The sequence below is a fragment of the Ambystoma mexicanum genome, chromosome 2p (genome assembly GCF_040938575.1).
Source record: "Ambystoma mexicanum isolate Mex_15411 chromosome 2p, UKY_AmexF1_1, whole genome shotgun sequence".
NCBI lineage: Eukaryota > Metazoa > Chordata > Amphibia > Caudata > Ambystomatidae > Ambystoma > Ambystoma mexicanum.
The window spans coordinates 938,745,605-938,771,309 of record NC_090923.1 but is presented as its reverse complement, the minus strand read 5'-3'; the positions used below and the strand labels follow the sequence as shown (position 1 = coordinate 938,771,309).

At 45.6% G+C, this 25,705-nt stretch overlaps 1 protein-coding gene across 1 annotated transcript in view; it reads left to right on the top strand.

Moving 5' to 3' along the window:
- The window catches only part of RTN2 (reticulon 2), a 330,108-nt gene that overhangs the window by 225,804 nt on the left and 78,599 nt on the right, over positions 1-25,705 (top strand). The window contains exons 5-8 of the mRNA XM_069644694.1: positions 4,512-4,719; positions 8,206-8,344; positions 18,994-19,063; positions 19,156-19,202. Of these exons, the coding sequence (XP_069500795.1) occupies positions 4,512-4,719; positions 8,206-8,344; positions 18,994-19,063; positions 19,156-19,202 (464 nt within the window). The remainder of the gene's footprint in view (positions 1-4,511; positions 4,720-8,205; positions 8,345-18,993; positions 19,064-19,155; positions 19,203-25,705) is intronic.

The window sequence follows — 25,705 nt, the reverse complement described above, 5'->3', positions numbered from 1 at the left end:
AAGTACAGATGAGAAATGGGCTATCAGCTTTTGGGGACAATTCTTCCAATTTCACTAAATTTCCCAGTGATGTTAAGACCTTTCGCTTAGAGTTTCGTGACATCTTCTCACCCTCTTCCAAGCAGCAAGCACCCGAAGGGTTAACTCGTGCCAGCACGTCTATCCCCACACATTCTTGGTGTTCTGTGGTTGGTTGCCTAGCACTCTATGGACTGTGCAACCTCCACTCTTCTCGGCGCCTTTCTGTACACCTACTGATGACTTCAAGCTGGAGAAATGTGCTCTTCCATTAATCCCTGGATTGTCTAATTTAATCCAGTCAGTACCCTTAACAATGCCACATGGCAAAGCATTATTTATATCCGATCATATTAGCCCCTTACAGGCACCAATTCTCGTCTCCATTTCTGGTGCTGGGGATGATCCGAAGTGAAGTTAATTCTGAGCCATCCATAGCTTCCAATAATTATTCTCCAATTTTTGCACCATTGGGATCAAGTCTTGACTGCTTCACTTATTTGGTGCTCATGAAATCCGCTGCCCACAAGAACCAGAGCTCCAGTTCCTGGTGTAAAGTGGTGGAACTTTACTTCATTGCAGGAAGAGATATTGAGAAGAACTAGAATGAATCATCAAACGGGTGGCCATCAGTTCCCTATGGATGGATACTCAGCAGCAGCCCGGCATCGGTGGGAAGGCTTCCTTCACAAAAGGCCCCTTTTAGCACAATATTTGCTCTGCGCCGTCTAGCAGCATCTGCAAGTGATGAGGACTAGAAGTCTGCTTACTGTGGCATCTTTTAGGATCTCCCTGAACACTCTGTAGTCTTCCTCCTAAAGGTCTGTGCAGACTTATCTCCCCTACATGGCAAGAGCAATGGAAGGTGAGAGAGAGTGAGAGTGAGAGAGAGAGAGAGAGAAAGAGAGAGAGAGAGAGAGAGAGAGAGAGAGTGAGAGCGAGGGAGAGCAAGAGAGAGAGAGAGGGAGAGAGAAAGAGAGAGAGGGATAGAGAGAGTGCGAGAGAAAGAGAGGGAGAGAGAGAGGGGAGAGAGAGAAAGACAGAGAGAGAGAGAGTGAGAGAGAGAAAGAATTCCTGTAGCTGGTGATTTTCAAATCCTCAATTTGCAATTGTTCAGAAATGTGCTATGCTCAAACCATTTCTATGGCGTTTTCTGGGGAGCCGTAGATGCCAAAATGACCTGTAAAACCCTCCCCCCTCTTAAGTCACTTTGGCTGAATGAATTGTCAAAGAATTAACGCATGTATTGAGGGCAGCTCAGGGGCAATGTTCTCGTCTTGGAAATACGACTACACTGAGCTGCATGGGTTTGACACACGGTCCTGCGGTTAGAGGCCAGAATCTGGCATGAAGCGCAATATTAAAAACCCATTTTATTTTTGGGTGGTGTAATGACTGCCATGGCAGGCATTCCACACTTGGAATTGTACTGTAGCACTGCGTATCGTCCACGTCGAGTCTGAGTAGGGTTGGAGGGAATCTGTGTTTTATGAAAGATTCTTTGCTGGTGGTCTGATGGCCCCCATGCACCTAGCATTATATTAGCAGCACCAAGGCAAATCAAAAACCTAAGTAGGATTCGATCACATTTCACAGCAGTTACTCTGTTATTGTACCGCACACTTCCTGGTTTGAGATGTACTGCATTGCACTCTGATTGTTAGATTCTCTCTTTCTGTTAAATAAAATATAATGACCCACATTCCATAACATTGCCTCTTTGTGGTACTGTTTCTGGTGGCTGATGGGTGGCACAGCTACCAATAGCCAACTGTTTTTATGTACATGGTGATGGTCTAAGGAGATTGGGCCTCATTAAGGGTCGGGCGGTCCGGAAATAACAGTGGCGGTAAACTCGCCGCCACTGTTATTTCCGGAACGCCCGATCTCGAGTCCTGAAGGCGGGAGGTGGTGTTCCCGCCAGGTCTGACCTGGCAGGTTTAACACCGCCCGCCTGCAGGCGGACGTGGAAACACCAGCACCATCACGAATGGGAATGGGGATTTACCGAATTCCGCCTCTGGAATTCCCGGGACACCCGGGTCGTAATGCCCTGGTAATTTCGGGAATCACGGAGGCAGAATGGTAAGACGAGTCCGGCGGTAACCGAGCCGGCAAAACCGGCAGGTTGCCTGCGGACTGGTAATGAGGCCCATTGTCTGCATTATGTACTGCATTGCAAGCACTCCACGCCACATCTTTGCATCAGCATGCAAAGTAGTACATTGCAAGGATTCACACAGCATGCTCACAAAGACTGGCAGGGACAGTGTGCGTGCATACTTCACAAGCTGTGCGGTTTGCAGCAATTGTGTTTCTCACCCTTCTTCACATTAGCTGTTCAATGATATAAGTGTACAATGGCAATAGCTGGCAAATGATGGATGCCTGACAAAGGCCTGTAAAATGTATTTACAAAAGACAATACTTCTGGCTATGTGAATGCTTGCTAAACCTTGCTTTGAAAGCTTGGTGATTCGCTCTAAGGAACTGAGAAGTCATGGGGGAACTCTGACCTTCATGGAATGGGGTCAAGGGGCTCCCAGTGCTCCCCTTTAGGATATACTGCACTCATATGTTGTTGTGTGTACATGCACACATTTAGATGATGCTCTTTTTACTGCCCACTTCCACCACAAAATCAGCCGTTGAATGTGTAATGATAATGATGTGTTATTTAAATAGCGCCTTAATACAAAGCACTTTACAGAGCACATATTTACATACAATATCACCCAACTGAAATTGGTACTCATTTATCGACCTCGGAAGGATGAAAGGCTGAGTTGGCCTTGCCGGGAATCGAACCTGCGACCTGCAGATCACACTCAGATCGCAGCAGTGAGCGCTCAACCTGCTGAGCTATTTTACCGGCCTGTAGTGACTTACCTGTGCCTTATGTGTCTGGAAAAGTGTTGGGAAAAGCATACATGTGCTCATTTATTAATTTGCTGTATGCCAAACACCATGCATACCCTATATAGTGGGTTTTTTATCTTATTCATTGTATTTGGCATTTGTCTGCATTATAATCAGTAGTAGTGTCAGAAAATTATTACAATTCTAACTTTGCAGTCCACCAAGCAAACAGGTATTGCCTGGGATTCTGAAAAACCACCTGTTAGATAGCCAAGGATAATATTCCTACAGATGTCATAGGAAGCGCTTCAATATCTCCTTTGGGGATTTCGTTCGGAAACTGACATCAGCATTAATTAGAACTTAGTTCACATCTCTACAGAATCTTCCTTTGGGGCATTAGACTCAATTGCCAAAAACTTTAGAGTGATCCCGGTAGGTCTGTAAATCAATGAGCCAGCCTCAATTCCTATACCTAGTGTCAAACCCTTACACTGACTACCATCCTTTCCATGAACTCTCAGTCCCTGTGCTGTCCAGTCTAGTCCAGCCCTCTCCGCCCATGGGAAGCCTAGATACCCCATTAGCTTACTGGTCCAGTCTAGTCCAGCCCTCTCCTCCCATGGGAAGCCTAGATACCCCATTAGCTTACTGGTCCAGTCTAGTCCAGCCCTCTACTCTCATGGGAAGCCTGGGTGCCTTCTATAGATTACTGGTCCAGTTTAGTCCAGCACTCTACTCCCATGGGAAGCCTAGGTGCCTTCTATAGATTACTGGTCCAGTTTAGTCTCTCTCCCATGGGAATCCTAGGTGCCTGCTGTAGTTTACTGGTCCATGCCCTTCTATTGACAGGCTTTGTATCTGGTGCTTTGAGTCATGCCGTATAGTGTGAATCCCATCAAAATGAAGGGGAAATACCATCCTACAAATATAGAGCCCCAGAACGGGCCTTGAAGTAAGTCTTGGGTTGTATTGTGTTACATTCCTACCCGGGAACAGGAGAAACTCATTAAGTCAAAATCTCTGTCTCCCTCCACGTGTCCTCTTGAGTAAGTATATCAATTCTATATATCCTGGGATATCTGGGAGGGATCACCTCTGGGCAAAGCCTAAGCTACAGATGTGGAAGCAATAAGATAGTTTGTTGCCCTGAAGGTCAGTCTTAGGGTAGTCCAGGAAAGTGGCTTGGTCAATAACCCTAACCCTAAAAACGAAATGTTTTCTTTGCTAATAGTATTACCCAGCAGAAACACACCAGCATTTATTTTTGTTGAGAAGCCAGTGTAATTACCAGAGTGTCCACAGCTACTGACAACAGCAGACATATATGTGCCATTTACGTATTAAAGATTAAAGATAGCCCTGAATCTGCCAAATAGTTTGGGCTGGGCGTGCACCCCTGAAAAGTAGAACTCATCAGGTTTTCAGAATGACCATCAAAAATTAAAATGTTTGTCACTAAAATGTATGATTTGTAAATATTTGTCCTTTATTTTCATTATGGGTATCCATAAAAGCATGACAGGATTTGACTCTTGAAATTGCTCCATTCCCCTCTGAATAGCCACTTCTATTCCTGCGCCTTGCTATATGACAGATCCTGTCAACCGTTCTGTCCTCTTTCTCCTCTGCAGTTGCAGACCTGGTGTACTGGCGGAACACCCAGACCTCGGCTATCGTTTGCACCAGCCTGGTGGTGTCTATGCTCTGCCTCTCGCAGTTCAGCATCATCAGTGTGTGCTCGTACGTGGCGCTGCTCGTGCTCTGTGCCACCATCACTCTCAGGGTGTACAGGAAGATATTGCAGGCCGTGAGCAAGAGCGATGGAGTAAATCCCTTTCAGTGAGTATGCCCCAAGCCTTCGTGCATGTGGGTGGCCAGAGCGGCTGACTGTTAGCATAGTGTCTATCTGTCTATTTGTATATGCCTTCCTTTGCTTTCATGTTTGTCTTTTCCCTCCCCATGTAATGTTTCCACTACGACTCCCACCCAATCAATCACCTGGACATCTCCTTTCTTATTAACCATTTCAACTTTTGTTAAGGATCACCAATGTTATGGTGGATTTAAAAAAGTATGAAAAACCTTCTACCTGAAATGTGAAAGTTGAGTAGGCCATTTCAGCTAACCCACACGTGCCACAACGCCACCTAGTAGCCGCCCCTGGAAGGCCACCTCTAGTTCGCAGTTACAGAGCAATATCCTGTGGGTATGTAAATGACCTCAAAAAGCATGTTTTGTGGTCCATAAAAGTCTTATAGGGCATTACTACTTCATACGTAGCTTTATAAACCCCAAACAGACCACTCTCAAGGATGCACACACCCACCTGCATATTTCACCCTTATATGGGGTCATCATTGCAGTATAGTCTCACATCAACTGTTAGTGCACCTTTAACTTGTGCCTACAAACCAAACTAACCCCACCATGAGATAGAGATGGGAAACCACGGAAACTGCGATCACCAGCCAGCAGGGCTGGATCATCCATAATGGGCGACGGTGCATTGAGCCACCCATTAACAGGACTTCAGTGAAGGCCATGCAGAGTGCTACTAAATGCAGTGGCTTGAGGCAGACCTGGTTAAAACATTTATATTACACCAGTTCTGAAGTTTCAGAAGTCTGCTTTAAAAAATAAAATCTAGCTCAAAGCGATCCTAGGAGGAGGAAGTGTTTTGGGAGGGGCAGGAACTGGATGGACATGGCCAAAGGGATTAACATGGTCATGGGCATTCATGGGGTGGGTAAATACCCAAACAACACCTACAAGCTCTGCATCCCTCCTCAAATGCCATTTCACCCCAGCTGTACTCTAATGCAATAGTTTTGGCTTATAGGTGGCACTTACGAATGTACAGGGCACCTATGAATGAGAGGCTCAGGGCGAAGGCACATACCTGGGTGTGACAGACTTGAGTTAAAGGTGTAAGAGTTTGCTCTGAGGGGACTTTTGGCTGGATTTCGGTGCATTGTGCTGGGAGTGCTGGCTGAGATTCGTGTGCAGTGTTGGCTATAGGACAGGGGGTTTCATACTGTGGGGCACGCCCCCACACCCAGAGGGGATGCGAGAGGCCAGCATGAAATGTTGAAAATATATATATTTTTTTAGATTGGAGGAAATGAGTAGGGCCGGCTTACATGGTCGGACTGGAGCATAAAACTGTCTCAGACATCAATGAAAAAGTGGCCCGCAGTTGCAAATGGATATTCATTCCTTTAGTCACAGTTTGAATAGTACCCAAGGGGGTGTTCTTTGTTAAAATGTAAGAAAATTGTGATATTTAAAGAATATTTATTCAGCAACAATGGTCATAACTACTGGCTGCATAGTGAATTAACTCATCAAACTGGCCCACATTGGCCAAAAAAGTGGCCCATTTTGACTGGCCCACACTAGCATTTTGCATTTTTGGTACGGGCATTGCTAGGCTAGTCCGGAATTGGCGGCTCATCCATAATGGGTGAGGGGGCATCCACCCAGTGGCCCCCTTACCCAATATGGAGGAGCCAAGGAGCCAGCCCAGTGAAACACTGAGCACTCCCTCAGCTGATTTTTCCATCTGAGGGAATGCTCCTGGGCTCGCTGAACTGTCAAAGGGAAACACTGTTTCGCTTTGACAGTTCAGTTCCCCAGCTGCACATGCTGACTGAGCCATGCAAGGCTGGGGGCATTTTGCTTCTCCAGCCTTGCATAGCTCATTGGAAATTCTGGTTGTGGCACTGCATGTCTGTATATGCTAGGGGGAGCACCTGCGCCTCCTCGCACATACGGACAGCGCAGCACGGAGCAGGGCGTTTGAGCATCCACGCATAGGCCCCTGCAGAAGGTACATTTATGTTCATGTATTTTTTAATCAAATATGTTCATGGATGCGGGTATGCTTGTGTTATGAGTGAGTGTATGGTGATGGGCGCTTGTTTGAATGATAGAGATTGCTGTGTGAATGTGTGTGTGTATGTGTGTGTGTTTGTTTTGGCCCGTTGAGCTGATTTTGGCGAGTGGGGGTAGAAGGGGGAAGGAGGGTTTTACAACAAAAGCATTTTAAAAATGCCTTTGTTGCACAATCCCCTACCCACCTGCCAAAATCATCTCTCCTTCTGAGGCGCTGTGGAGCCCAGGGGACAGGGATGGTCTTTTTGGACGGAATATCTATCTTAGATGTCCAGTCAAAAATATCATGCTTTCCCCTAGGCCCCCACAGGGGTGGGCAGGCCTATAGGGAACTCTGGAAATTTCCCGGTAGGCCTCTGCACCCTGGGTCTTTTTTGTGTAGTCTTTCCAAATGTTACCATAGGAAAAGGGTTGGGCATGCTGAAAATGTCTAATATCGGGCCACTTTGAAAATTATTTCCAGGGCCTATTTTGGGTCCCAGTCCACCCCTGGGCCCCCAAGTGCCTTGCATACACATATAATCATGTTGATTGTGTTAGGCACTGTGGGGCCCAGGGGGCAGGGATGGTATCTTTTTACTGGACATCTATCATAGATGTCCAGCAAAAATATCATGCCTGTCATCTTGTCCAGCCAGCGCCAATTGCAAACTGTTTGGCATTTTACCCATTTTTTTTAAAGTATGCTCGACAATGCAACATTGTAATGCATTATGTTTTTTTAAATTGACGGTTGAAAACCCCCCTAACCCTCCTTGATTGGTTCGGGGTCAGTCGCTGCGCTGGGTCGCATTGGCATGTATGGTGCAAATATTATTGCCCCTCCACTTACAAAATTCACCAGCCACCACTGGCTCTGGGACTGTGCTGTGGGCAGGGTCGGGAAGCCCAGGGACTGTGGTGGGGTGGGGAGAGCCCAGGTACTGGGCTAGGAGTGGGATGAGGGAGTCCAGAGACTGTGATGGGAGCAGGTAGGGGAGCCCGGGGACTATACTGGGATTAGGGTGCCGTGACGGCACGCAATAGTTCATAGCCATTTGGACTTACTGTCCATTTGGCATTTTTGGGGGGGCCCAGTCTGCCCATATTTTGCTTGGGGGGTGCCCATGCCTAAAAGGTTTGAAGACCACTGCTGTAGGGTGTTGTGAAGACTAATGTCTGAGGAACCATGGAAATGGAGCCGGGGCTTTGCCAGGTCACAAATTATATGAGCCATGCAGTGAGGTGGGGACTCAAGGGAAGCAGCATTGTAGGTGGACTGGCTCTGTGGAAAGCACTAAGAGAAAAAGGAAGGAGGGCGTTGGGCACATGGCTCTGGGGCTGATGGAGGAAGTGAGAGTGGGATGGGGGAAGCCTTAATGCCATGTGGGTGCTACGGACTATCTCATATTTTCCCTCTCTGATCAGCACGTGCCCCTTGCCTCCCAACAGGGTCTACCTCGACGAGGATGTCTCTCTATCCAAAGAGCAGGTGGATAAGTATGCAGAGCTCGCGCTGGCCCACCTGACGTCTGCCTTGAAAACGCTGCGCCATCTCTTCCTGGTGGAGGACCTTGTCGACTCCTTGAAGGTAGGCCTTAGCCGCGCGGCGGGAAGGGTGGGATGTGGTGTATCTGAGGCCGGAAGCCTTTGTCAATAGCATTTCCCTGCAGGAACCTCATAAGGGGCTCTGCAGGGAGAGGCCTCTGAGGTGATGTCCCATGTGCAAGTAACACAATGCAGAAAAGGGTATATACCTCCTAAAACGATGTACCCTCAGCACTAGAATGCACGCATGTATCTCACACGCAACATATCAGGGGGCACTCAAAAGCTAACAAATAGGAGTACAATAAATACGTCAGCTGATTGGGAAGGCGGTGCCAGTTTAACATGTTTCATATTTGTATAGATTTGCAGGGAAAATGAGGGAAAGATGAGCACGCTCTAGGAGTGATAGCATCGGGGAGGGTTTGGGAGGGGGGGCTATAGTCCCAGATCTTTTGGTTGTAGCCCCAGATAGAAGCTCAGGGGCTACAACCAAAAGGCTATAGCTAGCCCTGAGTCCCGACAGTTCCAACATTAGCATAGCCCTGGAGAGAAGCTCAGGGGCTTTAGTCAAAAGGCTATAGCTAACCATGAGTCCCGACAGTCCCGACATTAGCATAGCCCCGGATAGAAACTCAGGGGCTACAACCAAAAGGCTATAGCTAGCCATGAGTCCCGACAGTCCCGACATTAGCATAGCCCCGGATAGAAACTCAGGGGCTACAACCAAAAGGCTATAGCTAGCCATGAGTCCCGACAGTCCCGACATTAGCATAGCCCCGGATAGAAGCTCAGGGGCTACAACCAAAAGGCTATAGCTAGCCCTGAGTCCCGACAGTCCCAACATTAGCATAGCCCTGGAGAGAAGCTCAGGGGCTACAACCAAAAGGCTATAGCTAGCCATGAGTCCCGACATTCCCGACATTAGCATAGCCCCGGATAGAAACTCAGGGGCTACAACCAAAAGGCTATAGCTAGCCATGAGTGCCGACAGTCCCGACATTAGCATAGCCCCGGATAGAAGCTCAGGGGCTACAACCAAAAGGCTATAGCTAGCCATGAGTCCCGACAGTCCCGACATTAGCATAGTCCCGGATAGAAGCTCAGGGGCTACAACCAAAAGGCTATAGCTAGCCCTGAGTCCCGACAGTTCCGACATTAGCATAGCCCGGGTTTTTTTTCCAGACCCAGCAACACCCCTGATTCTCAGCCTGTTACATGCCACCTAAGTAAAATCCTCACAGCTTAGAACACAGTATTTTGTAATGTGCACTGCAGGATACATTATTCACCAAGGAGAAGTGAACGTAAATGTTCCAATTCACAAAGCATTCAGCCGACTAGGAGCAAAGTCTTGTTACCGCAATTTGCGTTACCACGCATGTAGAGTACTGGCTCATTGACAAAGGATCCCAGGCGGTCAGTGAGCGCATTGCACGTGCGGTGCATTGTTTGGTGATCCTCATTTACATGGAATGAGCATATTCCCAGGAGGAAGTCGCTGGCAGGGGAATTACACTTGGAATTGGAAACGGAAACGATCACATTCCTTTAATGGGGCTGTGGCGCTGTCCGGGAAGCATGTTAAATTGAAAAAAGTGAGAAACAATCCCTGCAGATTTGCTAAATCCTGAACTACTTCAGGTTGAAAGAGGAGCAAACTGAGAACTTGGAGAAAAGGTGCAAATGTTGTTCTCCTTTTCTATCGGCATGCTGTTCGTTAGGGGCCTGCAACCTGAGGCTTTCCAGATATTTTGGACTACACATCCCAGTATCCCTCACCATTGATTGTGCTGCGTTGGTCTGATTTGAGTTGTAGTCCAAAACACCTGGCGAGCCAAAGTTTGCAGAGCCATGCTATAGGCTAGGCGTGTCTCTCCCTTGGGTTGCCTCTTCATCTGATTTTGCGCATGTAAAGGTGGAAGCACATCCTCTTCCCACCAGTCCTGTCGAACACACATGGTGCCGATGGGCTCACCTGCCCATTCCTAGCACCAGCACGGCAATCATATGCTTCATGCCATCCTTTAGTGAAGCACCGCAGTTTGTGTGCACAGCCTGTGCATTTATGAGAGCGCAAATTTATATGTACTCACAAAAAAGCTTTGTGATTCAGGGCCGCTGTGCTTTGATTGTTGAGATACTCGTACACTTTCTGACGTATTGCACAGTGGCAGAGTACCACCTGACTCCTGGTCAAGGGTATCAAACAGAGTAGAGGTTATTGGTGGGAGAAAATTAAGGGACATACAGAACAGTTAATGATTAGATACAAAAAGTTGATTGGGTGGCCATTAATACTTTTAGTTTATTAGGATGCAGAAAATGAAAGGGAAGACCCAAATCCACCATCTTTTGAGAGCGGGTGAAGCGAGTAACTGGAAGTGAATTTGATGGAAAGCGAATGTCACAGTCTACGATGCGGACAGATGTGATTCATGCGGTGGTGACCTGGATTTTGAGCCGGACCGTTTGAAGAATGATTTGTATGTGGACATACAGTATTGCAGATGGATACTGTTAAGAATGGAGATAGTCAAGCTGCTTGGCTCTGATTGACATCTTTATTTGTATTTGCGTTTGTATTTGGGCTTATATAGAGCAAACCTAGCCTGGGAGCACAGCTTAATGTTGATTGACGAGTATAACCAAGGGAACAAGTTGTGGCTGTGGATCTGCGAGGACCTGGCACACATTGCTGGTGTTCTGCCGGGAGGAGGAGCTGTGAGGCCTAGGAACTCCCTGGAGAGCCGTGTCTTGAGCTACATTCTGAAATGCAAGAGCATTAGGGGCGTCCTAGTTGCGATAGCGAAAATGTCCCTGTGAATCCATCAAGGTACTTGTAATTTATGCACCCTTGAATTGTATCCTGCTTATCAAGATGGCCCACTAGGATGAAGTCTGCTTTTGTATAATTGAGATACAGGTAGGTGCTTGTCATCCATGCTTGGATGGAAGCAATACTCTCTCTCAGGAGCAAGATGTCCTGAGCGCCGCTCACTTTGCGATATCACGGTGTATTGTCTGCATATTGGTGAAGTGAGGTGTTTGGGTCAGCGATAAGTAACCTCAGCAACTCCATTGAGAGCTTTAGGGTCACGAGGGAGGAAATTGGTCCTGGCAGGAGTCTGCAGAGAATTTGTATTTACTGAGGTTGCCCATCTGGACTGCTTGAAGTCCATCCAAGAGGTAGGAGGGGAAGCAGTTGACCACTGTGCCTGTGAAATCCATTATGTTTTTGAGAAGGCCGATTAATGTTATGTTATGTTACTTGCCATTTATATAGCGCCTTATATATCATTGGTATGACCTCAAAGTGCTAGTAGGTTGAACGCCCTCGGGAACCTTAGTTCAAGTTAGTAGAGAGAGATAGTGTCGTATGGTGCGTGGGTGCACCGGATATGTGTGCAGCTGGTGTAGTTGTTGGATGATAGCTGCTTCCTAACGATAGGTGTGGTGCTGAAGGTATCAGTTGGATGTGTGCAGTCAGGTGGGTGGACACACAGACTGGGTTCTGGCTGAACGCCTATATGAGCAGCTAAGCCGGAATGTGCTGAGGTGTTAATGGGGTCGTATTCGTATGTGAACAGCTAGGCGGAATTATCAGGGGTATAGCTGTGTTTTAGTTGAATGATGGTGTATAGTAGAGAGTAAGCGTAGTGGTGTGATAGGTGGTTATCTGTAAAAGCACCTTAGACTTGAGACCGGGCACGTGAACAGGATGGTGGGGACATACATAACAACATACAGATATATATAGAGACAGGGGTCGCCGATACAGGTCTATGTGGGGACACAGATATATATGGGGATACAGATATAAAGTGACAGGGGTTGATACAGGTATATATGGGGATACAGATATATAGGGGGATACACATATATGGCAACAACATGGGAAGAGGTGACCAGTGATCGCTAATGTTGCATGGTCAACAGTGTCAAGCAGTGCCAAATGCTGCAGAGAGGTCATAGAGGACCAGAAGGCAGGCACCTCCTTTGTTCATGATCTGAAGAGCATCGTCTTTGACCTGGATGGCTGCAGCGTCTGTGTTGAATCCCAATTGATATTCATAGAGTAGATGTTGTTGGTTGATTCGAACATGGAGTTGGTTGGCCTCTGCTTTTTGAATGATTTTGCCCATTTATGGAAGGCCAGGGATTGTCCGGTACTTGGCAAGATCGCCTGGCCAGATAGTGGGGGCAATCTGATGGACAGGGAGAAAAGAGAACAAGTTATCGATGATGTTACTCAGAACTCCAAAGCAGAATGCACTCTGTTGTTGATAGTGACCTATCTGCAGTTTTATATATTGTATGTTCCTAACCCGTTTCCCGCTCCCACTGTTTGTGCGGTCTCCATGGAACAGCAATACAGGGTGTCTAGAGAAGAAGCATGGCCAATCATAGGGGATCTAGATGGCACCTCTAACCCCTAACACTCACAAACACCAAACAATCACTGGCTTTCTGCCACCCTAAATAACCACGCAAACTCCTGCCCAACATACTCCAAGAAAATGAAATATAGCTCCCTAGCACCCTCTCCTACCTCCTATGCGCTTGAACCTCTTATCACCCACCCAAAGCAAATCAATATGAGGTGTCCTGCAACCCTACCTGCTTCCCTAGTGTTTGACCACTCCACCAAGAAGCTAAACCTGCCACCCTCCTTTTATTAAAGCATTTATATTACTATTGCAGCAGACAGGTAGGACAGGAAAACAAGACATGATATCAGCCTATGTCAGATCCAGAAATCCACCCCAGATTTCCTCATACAAATGATCCTTTTTTTGCTTGCGCAAGGTGACTGGCTCAAGCAGTGACATTTTGCGAAGGTCTTCGACCCAAGTCGACCATGGGTGTTACCCTTCCAATCCCACAATATGATCTTTTTTGCAGACAGAGAGGCCCTAAAACAACAACATTTTTTGCAGATATGTCAGATTCTCCAAGAGCCCATCATCCCCAAAAACAACAGTCACAAAATCTAAATCCAGATCTGTTCATTGTCTCTGTAGCTTCATACCAGAATGATCTCACTTTACAACATTCCCATATCATGTGCTCAGCTGAGCCAGACCTATGCCCACAGCCCAAACACGCATCAGTCACTCATACCTCTTGCACACAACTTGGTAGGCATCCAGTAATCGTTGTTGATAACCTTTATCTGCTGCACTCTCGCTCCAGATTCAATGAAGTCAGGGCCACATTCCTACACAGATTCTCCCGTCTTCCCCCTGTCATGTCTGTGCCAATTGTATCTGCCCATGACCTGAGTAGCTACTCAATGGATTTCCTGCTATTGATTAGAAGCTTGTACATTTTGGAAACAAAATGTCCCTTTCCTTTAAAGAGCAATAATTGTTTTTTGAGAACATCTTGTCCATTAACTTCCACATTTCCAATCGCTGCCCTCAATCTTCTGTATTCGCCGTAGGTGCAATCGAGAAGTTTCTTCATCATTGAAATATTCTTAAAGTGGATCCAGATATTGTCTACGAATAAGTCTCCAATCCATTGAACACCATTCAAAAACCAGTGTGGCCCAAAATGGGCTTCCTGTCAATCTGCACCCTCCTATTCATCTAAAGTGATGTTTTAGAAGACACTGCAGCTTCCACCCCAGTCATTCCCTCCAGCTTATGCCAAGTTTTTCTGGTGAATTCTGTCACTGGAGGAGCGACACCACCCCTGACGTTCCCAGTTGTCAAAAGTGCCTCATGGACAAGTGGCATAGTCGTACTCAACTCTGCCTGCGCCCAAACATCAGGTGATTCCTCAAGTAATGGTTTTAAGTGATGTGCCAAAAAAGCCAGCAGGTACAGAGCAAAGTCAGGGACTCCTAATCCCCCTCTCTCGCAGGCGAGTTGCAGTTTCCTGAGCTTCAGGCATGGGTGCTTCTGCTCCCATAAAGTTTGCAACTGGTTCTCTAAGTCCAATAAGCTTTTCTTCGCCAGATGTAGTGGTAGCATTCTCAGCACGCACTTAATGTGTGCAGCCGAAATCCTCTTGACAGCGTTGACTCTCCTCCAAAGGGACGGATTCAACTCAGACCATCTCGCCAGATCCATTTTCAATTACGCAGTCAAGTGCCTCATGTTTTCATCCATCATTAGCCTGACCTCCTTCGTCAGCCACACTCCAAGGTATCTCATCCTTTTTGGACACCATCTGACACAGAACTTGCTAACATGTGTACTTCTGCATGAAGGAGACACCGGCATCGCCTCAGATTAAGATCAGTTGATTTTATATCCCAAGAGGGAATTGAAGGCTTGTATCTGTTTAATCAAGGGTGGTAGGGTAGAGTTCAGTTCCTTTATCACAAGCAGCATGCCATCAGCATCGAGCCATACCTTCTTCAATGCTTCTCCATGATGGACGCCCTGTATTTACATGTCCGATATGATCTTCATGGCCAAGGTCTCCATCGCCAACACAAATAGCAAAGGTGACAGTGGGCAACCTTACCTTGTACCCCTTGCCAGTTCAAACTTATCTGAGGACATGCAATTCATATAGACTGCTACTGTCGGTTTAGAGTATAATAACAATATCCACTCTCTTATCTCTGGTCCAAATCCTAAACACTCTAGCAATGCAAAGTGGAAGTTCCACTCTGTCCCTTCAAACGCCTTTTCAGCATTAAGGGAGAGAGCAGCTACGTCCAATGTCGGTTTTTGACTCTCCATTAATTTCATTATTAGTTTCCACATATTGGTGGATGGACTCCTTCCCTTAACAAAGCCAGACTGATTCTCATCCACAAGTTTCAGCAAAGTTTCCTCAATTCGTGCTGATAATGCTTTTGCAAATATTTTGTTATCTGGGTTTCTGAGACTTATGGGTCTGTAGCTTGACATGGTGGTAGGGTGTTTGTCCATCAGTAGTAGTGATATTGTAGCATGTTGCGTTGATTGGGGTAGTGTCCCCTTTAGTCTTGATGCCTACAACACCTCCAACAATAGTCCAAATACTGCATCTGGCATGATCTTATATGACTCAGCTGGAAGACCATCTAGGCCAGGCCATTTACCCAAATTTAGGTGATTGCTTGCTCTTTTCATGTCAGCCGCCGTGAGAGCTGAATCCAATTGATCCTCATCGAATCTGGCAGGTATCAAGGTATCCCTTCATGTCTTCTAACTCTGGATTTTCTTCAGGCGTATATAACCTTGTGTAAAAGTCACAGAACTCTGCATTAAATTCATCCAGTTTACATGTCACTGCCCCGCAGGCACTCGTGATAGCACTTGTGGTTCTGTCACTCTCCTGGATACTTAGGCAACAAGCCAGTAGTCTGCCACATTTCCCCCTCTTTCATAGTAACTGCATCCTGTCCTAAACAGGAATCTTTCCGCCTTCTCGGTTAACAACTTGTTCAACAGATATTTCTTGTGCACCAGTGTCTTTCTGTTTTTCGTTAGTTGGAGTTGCTAAATATTCACATTCCAGCTGTTGGATCTCCTCTTTAATCGACCTAATTTCCCAGTGCTTATTTATGTTCCTGTTACTCGAGAACCCTATCAGTAAGCCACACATATAGCACTTTCAAGCCTCCCATATGGACTCCATGCTCACTTCTGGTGTCCTATTTGTGGTTATAAAAAGTTCTGCTTCTTTCACCAATTTGTCCACAGTTTCATGATCGTCAAACAGCACAGTATTCATTTTGCAATAGTTCGTCTTGGGGATTGGAAATGGCAAATGAAATCTCAATTGAAACAGGAGCATGGTCAGATACAAGTATAGTATCAATGACAGCAACAAGAACATTCTGGGTACATTGACCAGTCTCCAGGAACATATTGATGCAGGAGTAAACATCATGGCACCCTGAGTGGAAAGTGTAATAAGTCTCCACACATCTACAAATCAGAATTCTTCTAACAGTACGTGCAAAGACCTGTGGTTTCCTACACCCACTGTGTGATTAGACCTACTGCTCCTGTCTAAGATGGGGTCCACAGTCTCTTTAAGATCACCACCCCCACCCATCAGTAGCTTGTTTTGGCTCATTTTCTGAAGACATTGAGCAAGGGACCTGAAAAAGAACCTTCACACTGTTTGGGGCATACATATTGGGCCTCATTCCGAGTTCGGCGCTAACCAATGGCAGTAGTAGCGCCTTGGTCGGCACCGGACCCGTACCGGCACCGCCCTGGTGGAATGGGAAATTACCGCCCTATTCCGAGTTGACCAGGGCGGTAATTTCCCATTCCCCAGGGCTCTTCCCCATTCCCAAATGAGCCCCCATAGGACTCAATGGGAATGGGGAAATTGCAAATAACGGTGACCGTACTTTACGGTCACCGTTATTGGCTAAAAAGCCCCTTTGCGCCCTCGTCCCTAACCGCCATACTCGGAATGAGGCCCATTGTATATCTGCAGCACAGAATCTTGCATCTTAATATTAATATAGACAATCATTGTCTTTGCTGCTAGACAGAGGCAGAGCCTTCATAATCAAAATACAGAGCCCTCTCGAAGTTAGTGCAATAAGAGGAAGAGTAAACTGGACCGACCCAGCTTCTTCTCAGTTTCTCCATTTTAGCGTCCATTAGGAAGGTCTCTTGTGGTAGGGCCCCGTCTGCTTTTAATCCATTGAGATAATCCAGGACTCTTTTTTTCGCGTGTTGTGGTCATTTACACCATTAACATTCCAGGAAATCACTTTCAAACTTCGCTTACTGGAAGCAGACATTCTCACTACTTTTCTCCCCCTGTATACATGTAACTCACCAAAGACAAGGACAAAGACACACAAACAGAGAGCACTAAAACACGCACAAACTTCCTTTAGCCACACCATGCCACAGAGCGCTTCAAAACTTTGATCACGCCCCAATTACTCCAAATCCCACCCCCCTTGACGACTTAACTCGCAACGTGCATCCTAACTCTATAATTATGGTTCTGACGCCATCACTCCGCATGTGCCAGTGCTGTACAGTTTCCCTCCAAACCCTACTCATTCAGTCAACGCTGCCACCAGTAAAGGTGCATGCAGCTAACCACAAGACCTTTTCTTGTGAAATGTGCGGAGAGCTGAGGCGGGCCAATATTAAACGCTGGACCTTCTTCTATGATTCATTAAAACATCAAAGTCCCCGGCAAGGACGTGCAAAACATACACTAGATCACCTACATATAGTGCATCTAAAGGCAAGACTTATCTGAAACACAACCCTCGAAGCTTTGGAGGGTGCAGTCCCAAAGAAGGGCAAGGTGGGAGCAACAAAGATGTGAGCTGCCGCCATTTTGCTCAGCTGGGGCTGGAATTTCGTGCCCTGTAATGACTTGATGAATGTTGTCTTGTCCTGTTCTGTTGGCCATCTATGAATGCTAATGAAATGTGGGTGCATGGTGTGACTCAAAGCTCAGTGGAATGTTGATTAATGCCTGAGTGTTCTGCATGTGTCCGTTGGGGGGCCTGAGCTGGGGTGCACGAGGATGGCCAGTAGGTGGTCTCATTGTGTATATAGTTAAGAGTAACTAGAACCCATTAACGCATGATGTATAAATGTACAATAAAGCTTACCTAGACTCTATTACCAAGAGGCTCATAGCTGGTCTGTGTATGGACTCCACCGTCTATCCTTCTTTGGTTACCTCACTCCCTCGAACGCCCAACTTCCCACAGCTTCATCCACAGCATTCCTCCCCTCCTTACATTTATAACTGACAGGGCTGCAGACTTAGGCCTGTCACAGGGCAGAGGCTCAGGCACTGTCACCGAACAAAACTGTGCTCGTCAGCAGCTCTGTGATACAGAGGTCATTTGCCAAGAGGAGCCCTGCTCTCGGGTAGCGCATGGGCTGCGGCCTGTTTCATGGCTAGGCTTTCGGATCAAGCACTCCCACAGAACCGCTGCACATTCTGCAGCTGACGTCTGTGCGTCACAGACCAGCCGCCAAGCATGGGGAAGTCTGCCACACACTGCACATGGCTTGCTCTGCTGTCATCAGCTCTAAACACATACTGCACTCCCCTGACTTGATGTCACACAGGTGGAGTATGACCTGTTCCACTGGTGGGATCATGTCATAGGAGGATACAGATTTGGAAAACTTTTTGCTATTGGCTGCTTATGGAAGCCATACACAACTCCATAGTTATTTGTTACTTTGTGTGGCAACTCTATGTATTTTTTGAAAGACATGGCACCTATGCTGTTGTAAGTCTGCCTGCATAGGGCGTTTCTGCTTCAGTTGTACTTGAACTGTCAGGGCCTCATCACGAGTTGGCCGGAAGCCCTTAAATGCGGCGGTAACGCTATTACTGCTGCATTTAAGGGTCCGCCCAGACATGAGTGTGGCATGTTTACCGCTGGGGCTAAACACGCTGGAAAAATGCAGATTTTTGGGCGCAATTACCGCACGGTAATACAGTCAGAGATAATTGCGCCAAAAATTACCCATTGGGCCCAGTGGGGAATTATATTTACTGCTCAACCCGTGATCCGGAAGTAATACCGCCGGACGGGTGGACGGTAACGCAAATACAGTTGGGCGGTATCACAGTCGTGATGAGGCCCTCAGTGGGGTCTTAAAAAGCAACAACAAAATCTGGTACTAGACCAATAAAGACATGTCCTTTAAATGATTGGGATATTGTCATGTTCATTTTCATCTGAAATGAGTCACGGTGTGCATTTAACCCTGCTGTATCTCCTGCCTGCAGTTGCTGGTCCTCTTGTACCTGTTCACCTACATCGGCGCAGTCTTCAACGGACTCACCCTACTCATCCTGGGTAAGGACACAGTTTAGTAAGAACATGGCCATGGAGTGGACCTTGCTAAAGATGTCTTATCTGAAATGTATCCTCTTCTCGCTTCTTTGCAGGCGTAATAAGTGCATTTAGTTTGCCGCTCCTGTACAGGCAGCACCAGGTAAGCATTTCTATGTCATTTGCTACCTGTTGTACAGGTTCCGTTTTTAAAGAGTTAACTTCCTGAATCTTGATCGTAATGAGATGCATGCATGTATTACTAAGGCGTCATTCGTTTTGGAAATTAGGTGACACTCTACAGACTTTAGCCTATAAGCCCAAACTATTGTCATGGGAAGCGAAGAAAGATTAGAGGTGGGATATCAGGTGGGACACAGAGCCTGGGGTTTCCTTTTGTTTTTCACCCACTCATTGACCGACCATCTCCTTCATAGTTTCCTTAACATGTCCCACCCACCAGCTGCCTCTCCCCGCCCAAAACCCATCCCCCTGGGATATCTTTGTGCTATCTCTGCCCCTCCTGAAAGGTAATGGCTTAACTGCAGCTGTGAATCCTCTCTTGGTGTGATGAAATGGCTTCACCAAGTGTGCCTTCAGCCATTTGATTTATACGCAATGTGTGTGTCCTTGCATCTGTTTCATTCACTGAATCCCTGTCAGCATCCTGGCAAGGAAAGGCTCCCACTAGTTAGTGAAACCTCCGTTTTTAAACCAAGAGGTGGGGGTATGAGAGGAAGGTGCCAGCTCCCCCTACCACAGTGTACATCACCCCATACGTCGCCCCATCTCACCCTTGCAAGAATTAAAGGCTTAATGGGATTTAAATATCTGACCTCAATGGCTGATCCAGGCCTTAGACGGCATAGCACTCTGTCCGGCTGCAGAAGCTGGAAAAATACATTCTGCCCTGGGTCCAGGGAACATAGATGAATATTCTAAATCAAAGCAAAGTTCTAGCTCTGATGGAGGCTCGGTGTCTGTGCATATATAAGAAACAATTGTGCACAGGCGCGTTATAAATGCCATATCATGTCATATCAGGCTGCTTTGGCGATTACACCAGAGTGTGTGAGTGTGTTTTAAGCAGGTGTAAAGGTGTCAATTCTATATTTTCCTGTGATTTGGTGACAAAGTCATCAGGGCACTGGCATACACCTGTGTCCTGACATGTGTGCGTGTTTAGAAATCAGGCAGATAAGTAGTTCAAATAATGTTAATAATTTCAAAGACTACATTAGGGTGGCGCTCGTTGGCATCTGTCGAATTTCTTGAAGTGGGGTGGTGTAAATATTTCCAACTAATGAGAGCAAGGAGACGAGTGTGGCAAGGCAGCCAAACCAACCAATATGGTACAGATTACAGCACACGTGTTTTGAAAAATTGAGCAAAAATACAGATGTACTATCAGTTTACAATCATTTCTGCAGGATAAAACATGAAAAAGGTCAAATAGAAGCCAGTTAATGTGACGGGTCAGAAGAAGGAGGCGGGCTCCCTGAGGACATTTTAAATAAAAGCCAGAAAGGGCGTAGCTATCCCTGTGGCTGTGGGGTGTTCACTACCTAAAGAGTAACTCAGGTGCCCGCCAGTTGTCTTTTTCTCAATGTCCAAAAATGAATCTGTCCACCGTCCAAACTAATACTATCTGACCCTATCACTATCATAACAAAATAAAGCCGGAGAATGCTTTCAGCACTTGTCTTCTTGGTATATGTTATTTTCCTTTCTCAACTTTCATCATCAGTGCAGATAAATCCTTTCTCACATTAGACAATTTGCATTCCACCTTAAGCCAGGCTTTGCTTTGTTCATCTTGTTTTGTTGTATACGCTAGGTGGGCCTTTAACGCCTGATATTCTCTTTCTTTTACTCAAAGTATTCACATTCATTAAGGTTGACCTTTGACTTCTTTCACTTTCATTCACCTCCCACTTTGGGAACCTTATTCTTTCTTCCTTTGTATTAGCAGAGTTCACTTTTGATAAACACGTTATATTTTTACTTTTATATCCTCCGGGAAACGGTTTTAATCTTATTGCTAAATGATGGCAGTTCACATTTAACAAGGATAATTCACTTGCATTCAAGTCTCCTTCAATGCGCGTTATGTGCATCGTGTTTGTTTTATCACTGTCCCAATATAGTAACTCTTCTTTCCTAATTGTACTAAGACGATTTATTTGTTCTGTACTATACTCTTCGTTATTCTTCCTGTGCCTCCCCGGTCGCAAGTTACCTTCATTCTTCTTAGGAAAGGGTCCTGGGACTCTTACGGGTCTGGTGTCAGTTCGACTTCTTCACTGCACTTGCAAGCATACTTCCTCTGTGTCTCTCACCTGCGGTCCTCGCGTTTCTTCTGGTTTTCTCGATATATCACCAGGGAGTCGCGTCGCTTGTAGCGGCTTCCCTCAGATGGTGTTGACATTGTTGCATGGGCAGCTTCCCACACGGATTCTCTCAGGGTCACGCCACCACCAATTCTTCCCCTCTCAGGCCATTGGGTACACTGACTGTTCAGCATTCGTTCTCTTGCTTCCCAGCAAGTTTGGAATTTGCGGGTTCCGTGTCCCGTGATGGCTTTGCCTCTTCCCAGGCTTATGTCAGCAGGGAACTTGTTCTCTACATGACAAGTGTTCTCCTTTCAATCCACTCATCTCAGTGTCTTGGTTACCTTTCCTTTAAGAGCCATTTTCTCTTTCTCCTGAATAGTAGCATTCCATAGCCTCTTCTTTGACCCAGTTGATACTTGACAAGTTTTAGTAGCCCCATGTATGCCATTATGTTTACTAGTAAAGGGAGTTCCTCACAGGAGTGGGAGTCATTGTTCCCAAAAGGGGAGTCTCTCTGATGAGGTTCCACTTGCCTCAACCCCTAGGGGAGGGTGTTGCAAAGTGGGCTCACCTGCCTAGCCTCCGAGGGAGTGGGGCAGTTTCATGATGCTTTCGCCTTCAATATATGGCAGCATTGTAATTGTAGAACACACTTCAAGCTGCCACTGCCGGCAATATTTGCCAGTATTCTACCATTGGAAGAAGACATTTTCATCATGCTGGCTGTGCCAACATCTGTCAGTTTTGCCACTGTGAGATCACACTAATGTTGCGGTGTCCAATAATGACTTTCTTTTTTGTTTGAAATCTATTTTTATTATGTAGGGAAGTAGCAGGTTTTAGTATTTGACATATTGAGTATATCTACATACATAATCATATACATTCTTCATTCTCCGTCATAGCTTCAAAATCACATAGTTTTGTTAAACCAAGATTAAACTCAGAACGGTCTAGTAAGCTTCTTTTGCAGGTTGTGGTTCGAAAGCCAATGCCTTATCTTAAAATGCCTAAATCCATCTCTTTCAGCCAACACAAATTCCCCCTTACACTTGGCCTCATCACGATTTGGGAGGTATTCCGGCTGGGATAACGCCCAACTTTTTTTGCGTTAGCGCCCACCCGTCCAGCAGTATTACCACCGGATCATGGGTTGGGCGCTAACCGTTACTCCCCATTCCCCTTTGGGTCCACAATGGGGAATTTTCATTGCAAAAGCCGTGTGGTAATACCGCCAGCGGTAATTGCACCAAAAATGGAAATTATTCCAGCGTGTTTACGCCCAGCTCTGAGCTGGGGGTAAATACGCCAGACTTAAGATTGGCCGGTCCCATAAATGCAGCGGTAACACCATTAACGCCGCATTTTAGGGCTACCACCAAACCCGTGATGAGGTCCACTGAGTGAAAGGTTTCACTTTGCTCTCATGATACAATTTCAAAGCAAATCCACAACTCACCTCAAGCCAGTTTCCAAAACCTTCTCCCTTGTATGCAGGTGTGAAATGTAGGTTATTATGAATGGGGGATAGTGGACCCTGATTACGGGTAGATCACCCTCTTTACCTTTAGGTTATCCCACACTGTCAATGTAGTTTTTGTAGAGGGTAAGTCATAGGTGTCCAGTGGTCAATCTCTCTTATGTAACTATCGATTATGGTGTAAGGGCCTCTCCACTACTTTTTCTTCTATATTTTCCCATTGTTTTGTAGAACGTTTCTTCAGCCACTTGCTCACTACCTTCTGTTGGACTGCTTGATTGTAGCATTTCACATTAGGGTAGGCCAGCCCTCCCTCGTTTAGGTGTAGGTAGAAGATCTTGCAGCTGACTCTCTGCCTTCTACCCCCCCAAATATATCTCATCATGTGTTTCTGTATCCATTCCGGTATTCATTTTGGAACCATAATTGGCAATGTCTGGAAGAGATAAAAAAGACCTGGCACCGCATTCATTTTTACTGAGGAGATTCTCCTCGTCAGATGTCTCCAAGATCTAAGCACTTCCCTCAGCGTGGAAATGCCACTGGGAAAGTTAGTAGAGAACAAATCTGCCACTTCTGAGGTATTTTATATTGGAGGACCCTGCCTTAAATGGTGTTTTTGTTGATATCTCATTGCACTTTGATTTGTTCATATTGATGTTTAAGATTTCAGATTTGTCTACGTTCACCTTAAATCCTGATGCTTCTTGGAAATATTTTAATATATTCAATAGTGCTAGAATGTAATGTTTGGTCTGGCTGATTGGCAAGAGTATATCATCCGCAATCAAGAAAGCCTTCTGACCGGCTCCTCCAGATTCTATGCAACGAATATATGTGGCTACATTAACGGTCCGCACCAGGGGTTTGGCTACTAAGCTCAATAAATGGGATGACAACGGACACCCTTCCCAAGTGCCCATAGGCAAGGTGAAAGATTTGGACAACAAAAACCTTAACTCGTACTTGTGAGGGTGGGTTGTGTAAGGGTGCAGAAGTAAGGCTCACACACATAGGTGACATAGTTTTTCTTATAAACTTTTACTAAGCAGCAAAAGGGTTGGGAAAACGGCCTCTCTACCCCTAAAACTAAAAGGGGGTTCTTTGCCTCGAAGAAACCTAATGGAAATGTCAGGATGTCATATAAATAGTCTGTCTCTGTCGTGTCCAAAAACCCTACTTCTGACCCTAACACTAGTAACTCAAATCTAATGTGCAAGGGTGTAGATTCAGAACTAAAGTGATAAAGACAGTTTGTGTCGTGTCAACAGAACGTTCCCAATGTTTCAGGTTGTCAAACAAAACAAATGTTCCTTTGCCACAATGGAATATTTCAATGATTATGGATTAGCTCCTTTCCCCTGGATTTCTTCTCCTCCTACTTGGCAAGCTAGGTGCCTGTCTCCCACATGTGCAGTTTCCTTTACTTTAGATGCACAACAAAAGTTTTCAGCTTTCCTGTGAACAGCCCTTCTTTCTTCATGGAGAGCTAATGTCTGGATAACTCCAAACATATGTGAGGGGTCAGAAATGCAAGACAGACAAGTAAATATTTTTCTCACAAGTAGTCATTGTATTCAATAAAAAGGGTATGACAAACACCTTGCTTTCCCTAACCTAGCGAGGATTTCCCTACCTGTCAAACTAAGACTAAAGGCCAACACTCTAATATCAAAAGATATCTGTTCCCCACACTTAAACATACAACAAAATTATACAGGTATCATATGGTCATTCAATCTCAACTAAATAACAGTAATATGTAAACATAAACTTTGCAAACAAGTATCCTTGTAACCAGGGTTGGATCCCCTTCTGCAGGATTAATGCAGGTTTTTTTAAAATCAAAAGGTCCAAATGTAACACAAAGTTCTTTTCACTCCGTGAGTCAGTCCCTCGGCACTTGGATTATCGTATTGTTAAACGAGATTTATCACTCTTCAAAATTATTGTCCAAAGTTTCCACAAGCTCTTGCTTAATAAACCAAAAAGACTTTGTCTTCGTACTTCTAGTCAGAATTCAATATAACTTCTCTTCTTTAAAGAACAACCACTTTCCCATTTCTTCTTCATAAACAATAATGTCTTGTCAGGGTGGTTTTACCACAGTTCATCATAACACATTAGTAGCCTTCTTTCCACCACAACCTTCCACCACACTACAATACTTTAATTATCTTCTTCCTGGTCAACTAGCATGCCAGAACTAACCACTAATACTCCCCGTTCGTGGTATACTCGCCTGCCAGGATAAAACTCATACCACTACTACAAGTACATGTGGTGAGGTTTTTGCTGCTCCAGACGTTCCACACTTAGATCCTTAATGTGGAAAGTTTAATCAAAGAAAATTACTTCTTGGAAGTGTTTAACTTGCAACAACAGCATGGGTTTAATAACTCCATCCATAAGGGTACAATACACATTGATGCTGCTTGTTCCACTAATATGTTTGCCACAGGCAATGCAGGTTATCTTCCCCTCCCCTTGATGATTTCTACAAAGAGGGCTTCTCTCCTGCCACCTTCTACAACATCAGTTAGCTGCTGGTAAAGTCTCTTTTTCAGGTCTCCCTCTTTAAGAAAGCTGTATCTCCTTTTATTTATAATTATCCCTCTTTGACTTAGGCAATACTGGTTTGTCTTCTTCCCTTTCAAGTAATCTCCCTTTTTGTAGACTACTAGGGAAACGGTATCCTCTTTTGTTTGTAATTGCCTTTCTTTGGTTTGGGCAATGCAGGTTGTCATTTTCTCTTTGAAGTAATGTTCCTCTTTGTAGATTACATTCATCTTGCTCAGATATTGCCCCCTCTTTACTTTGGCAATAGTGGTTAAAATATTTCCCCACTCGGGC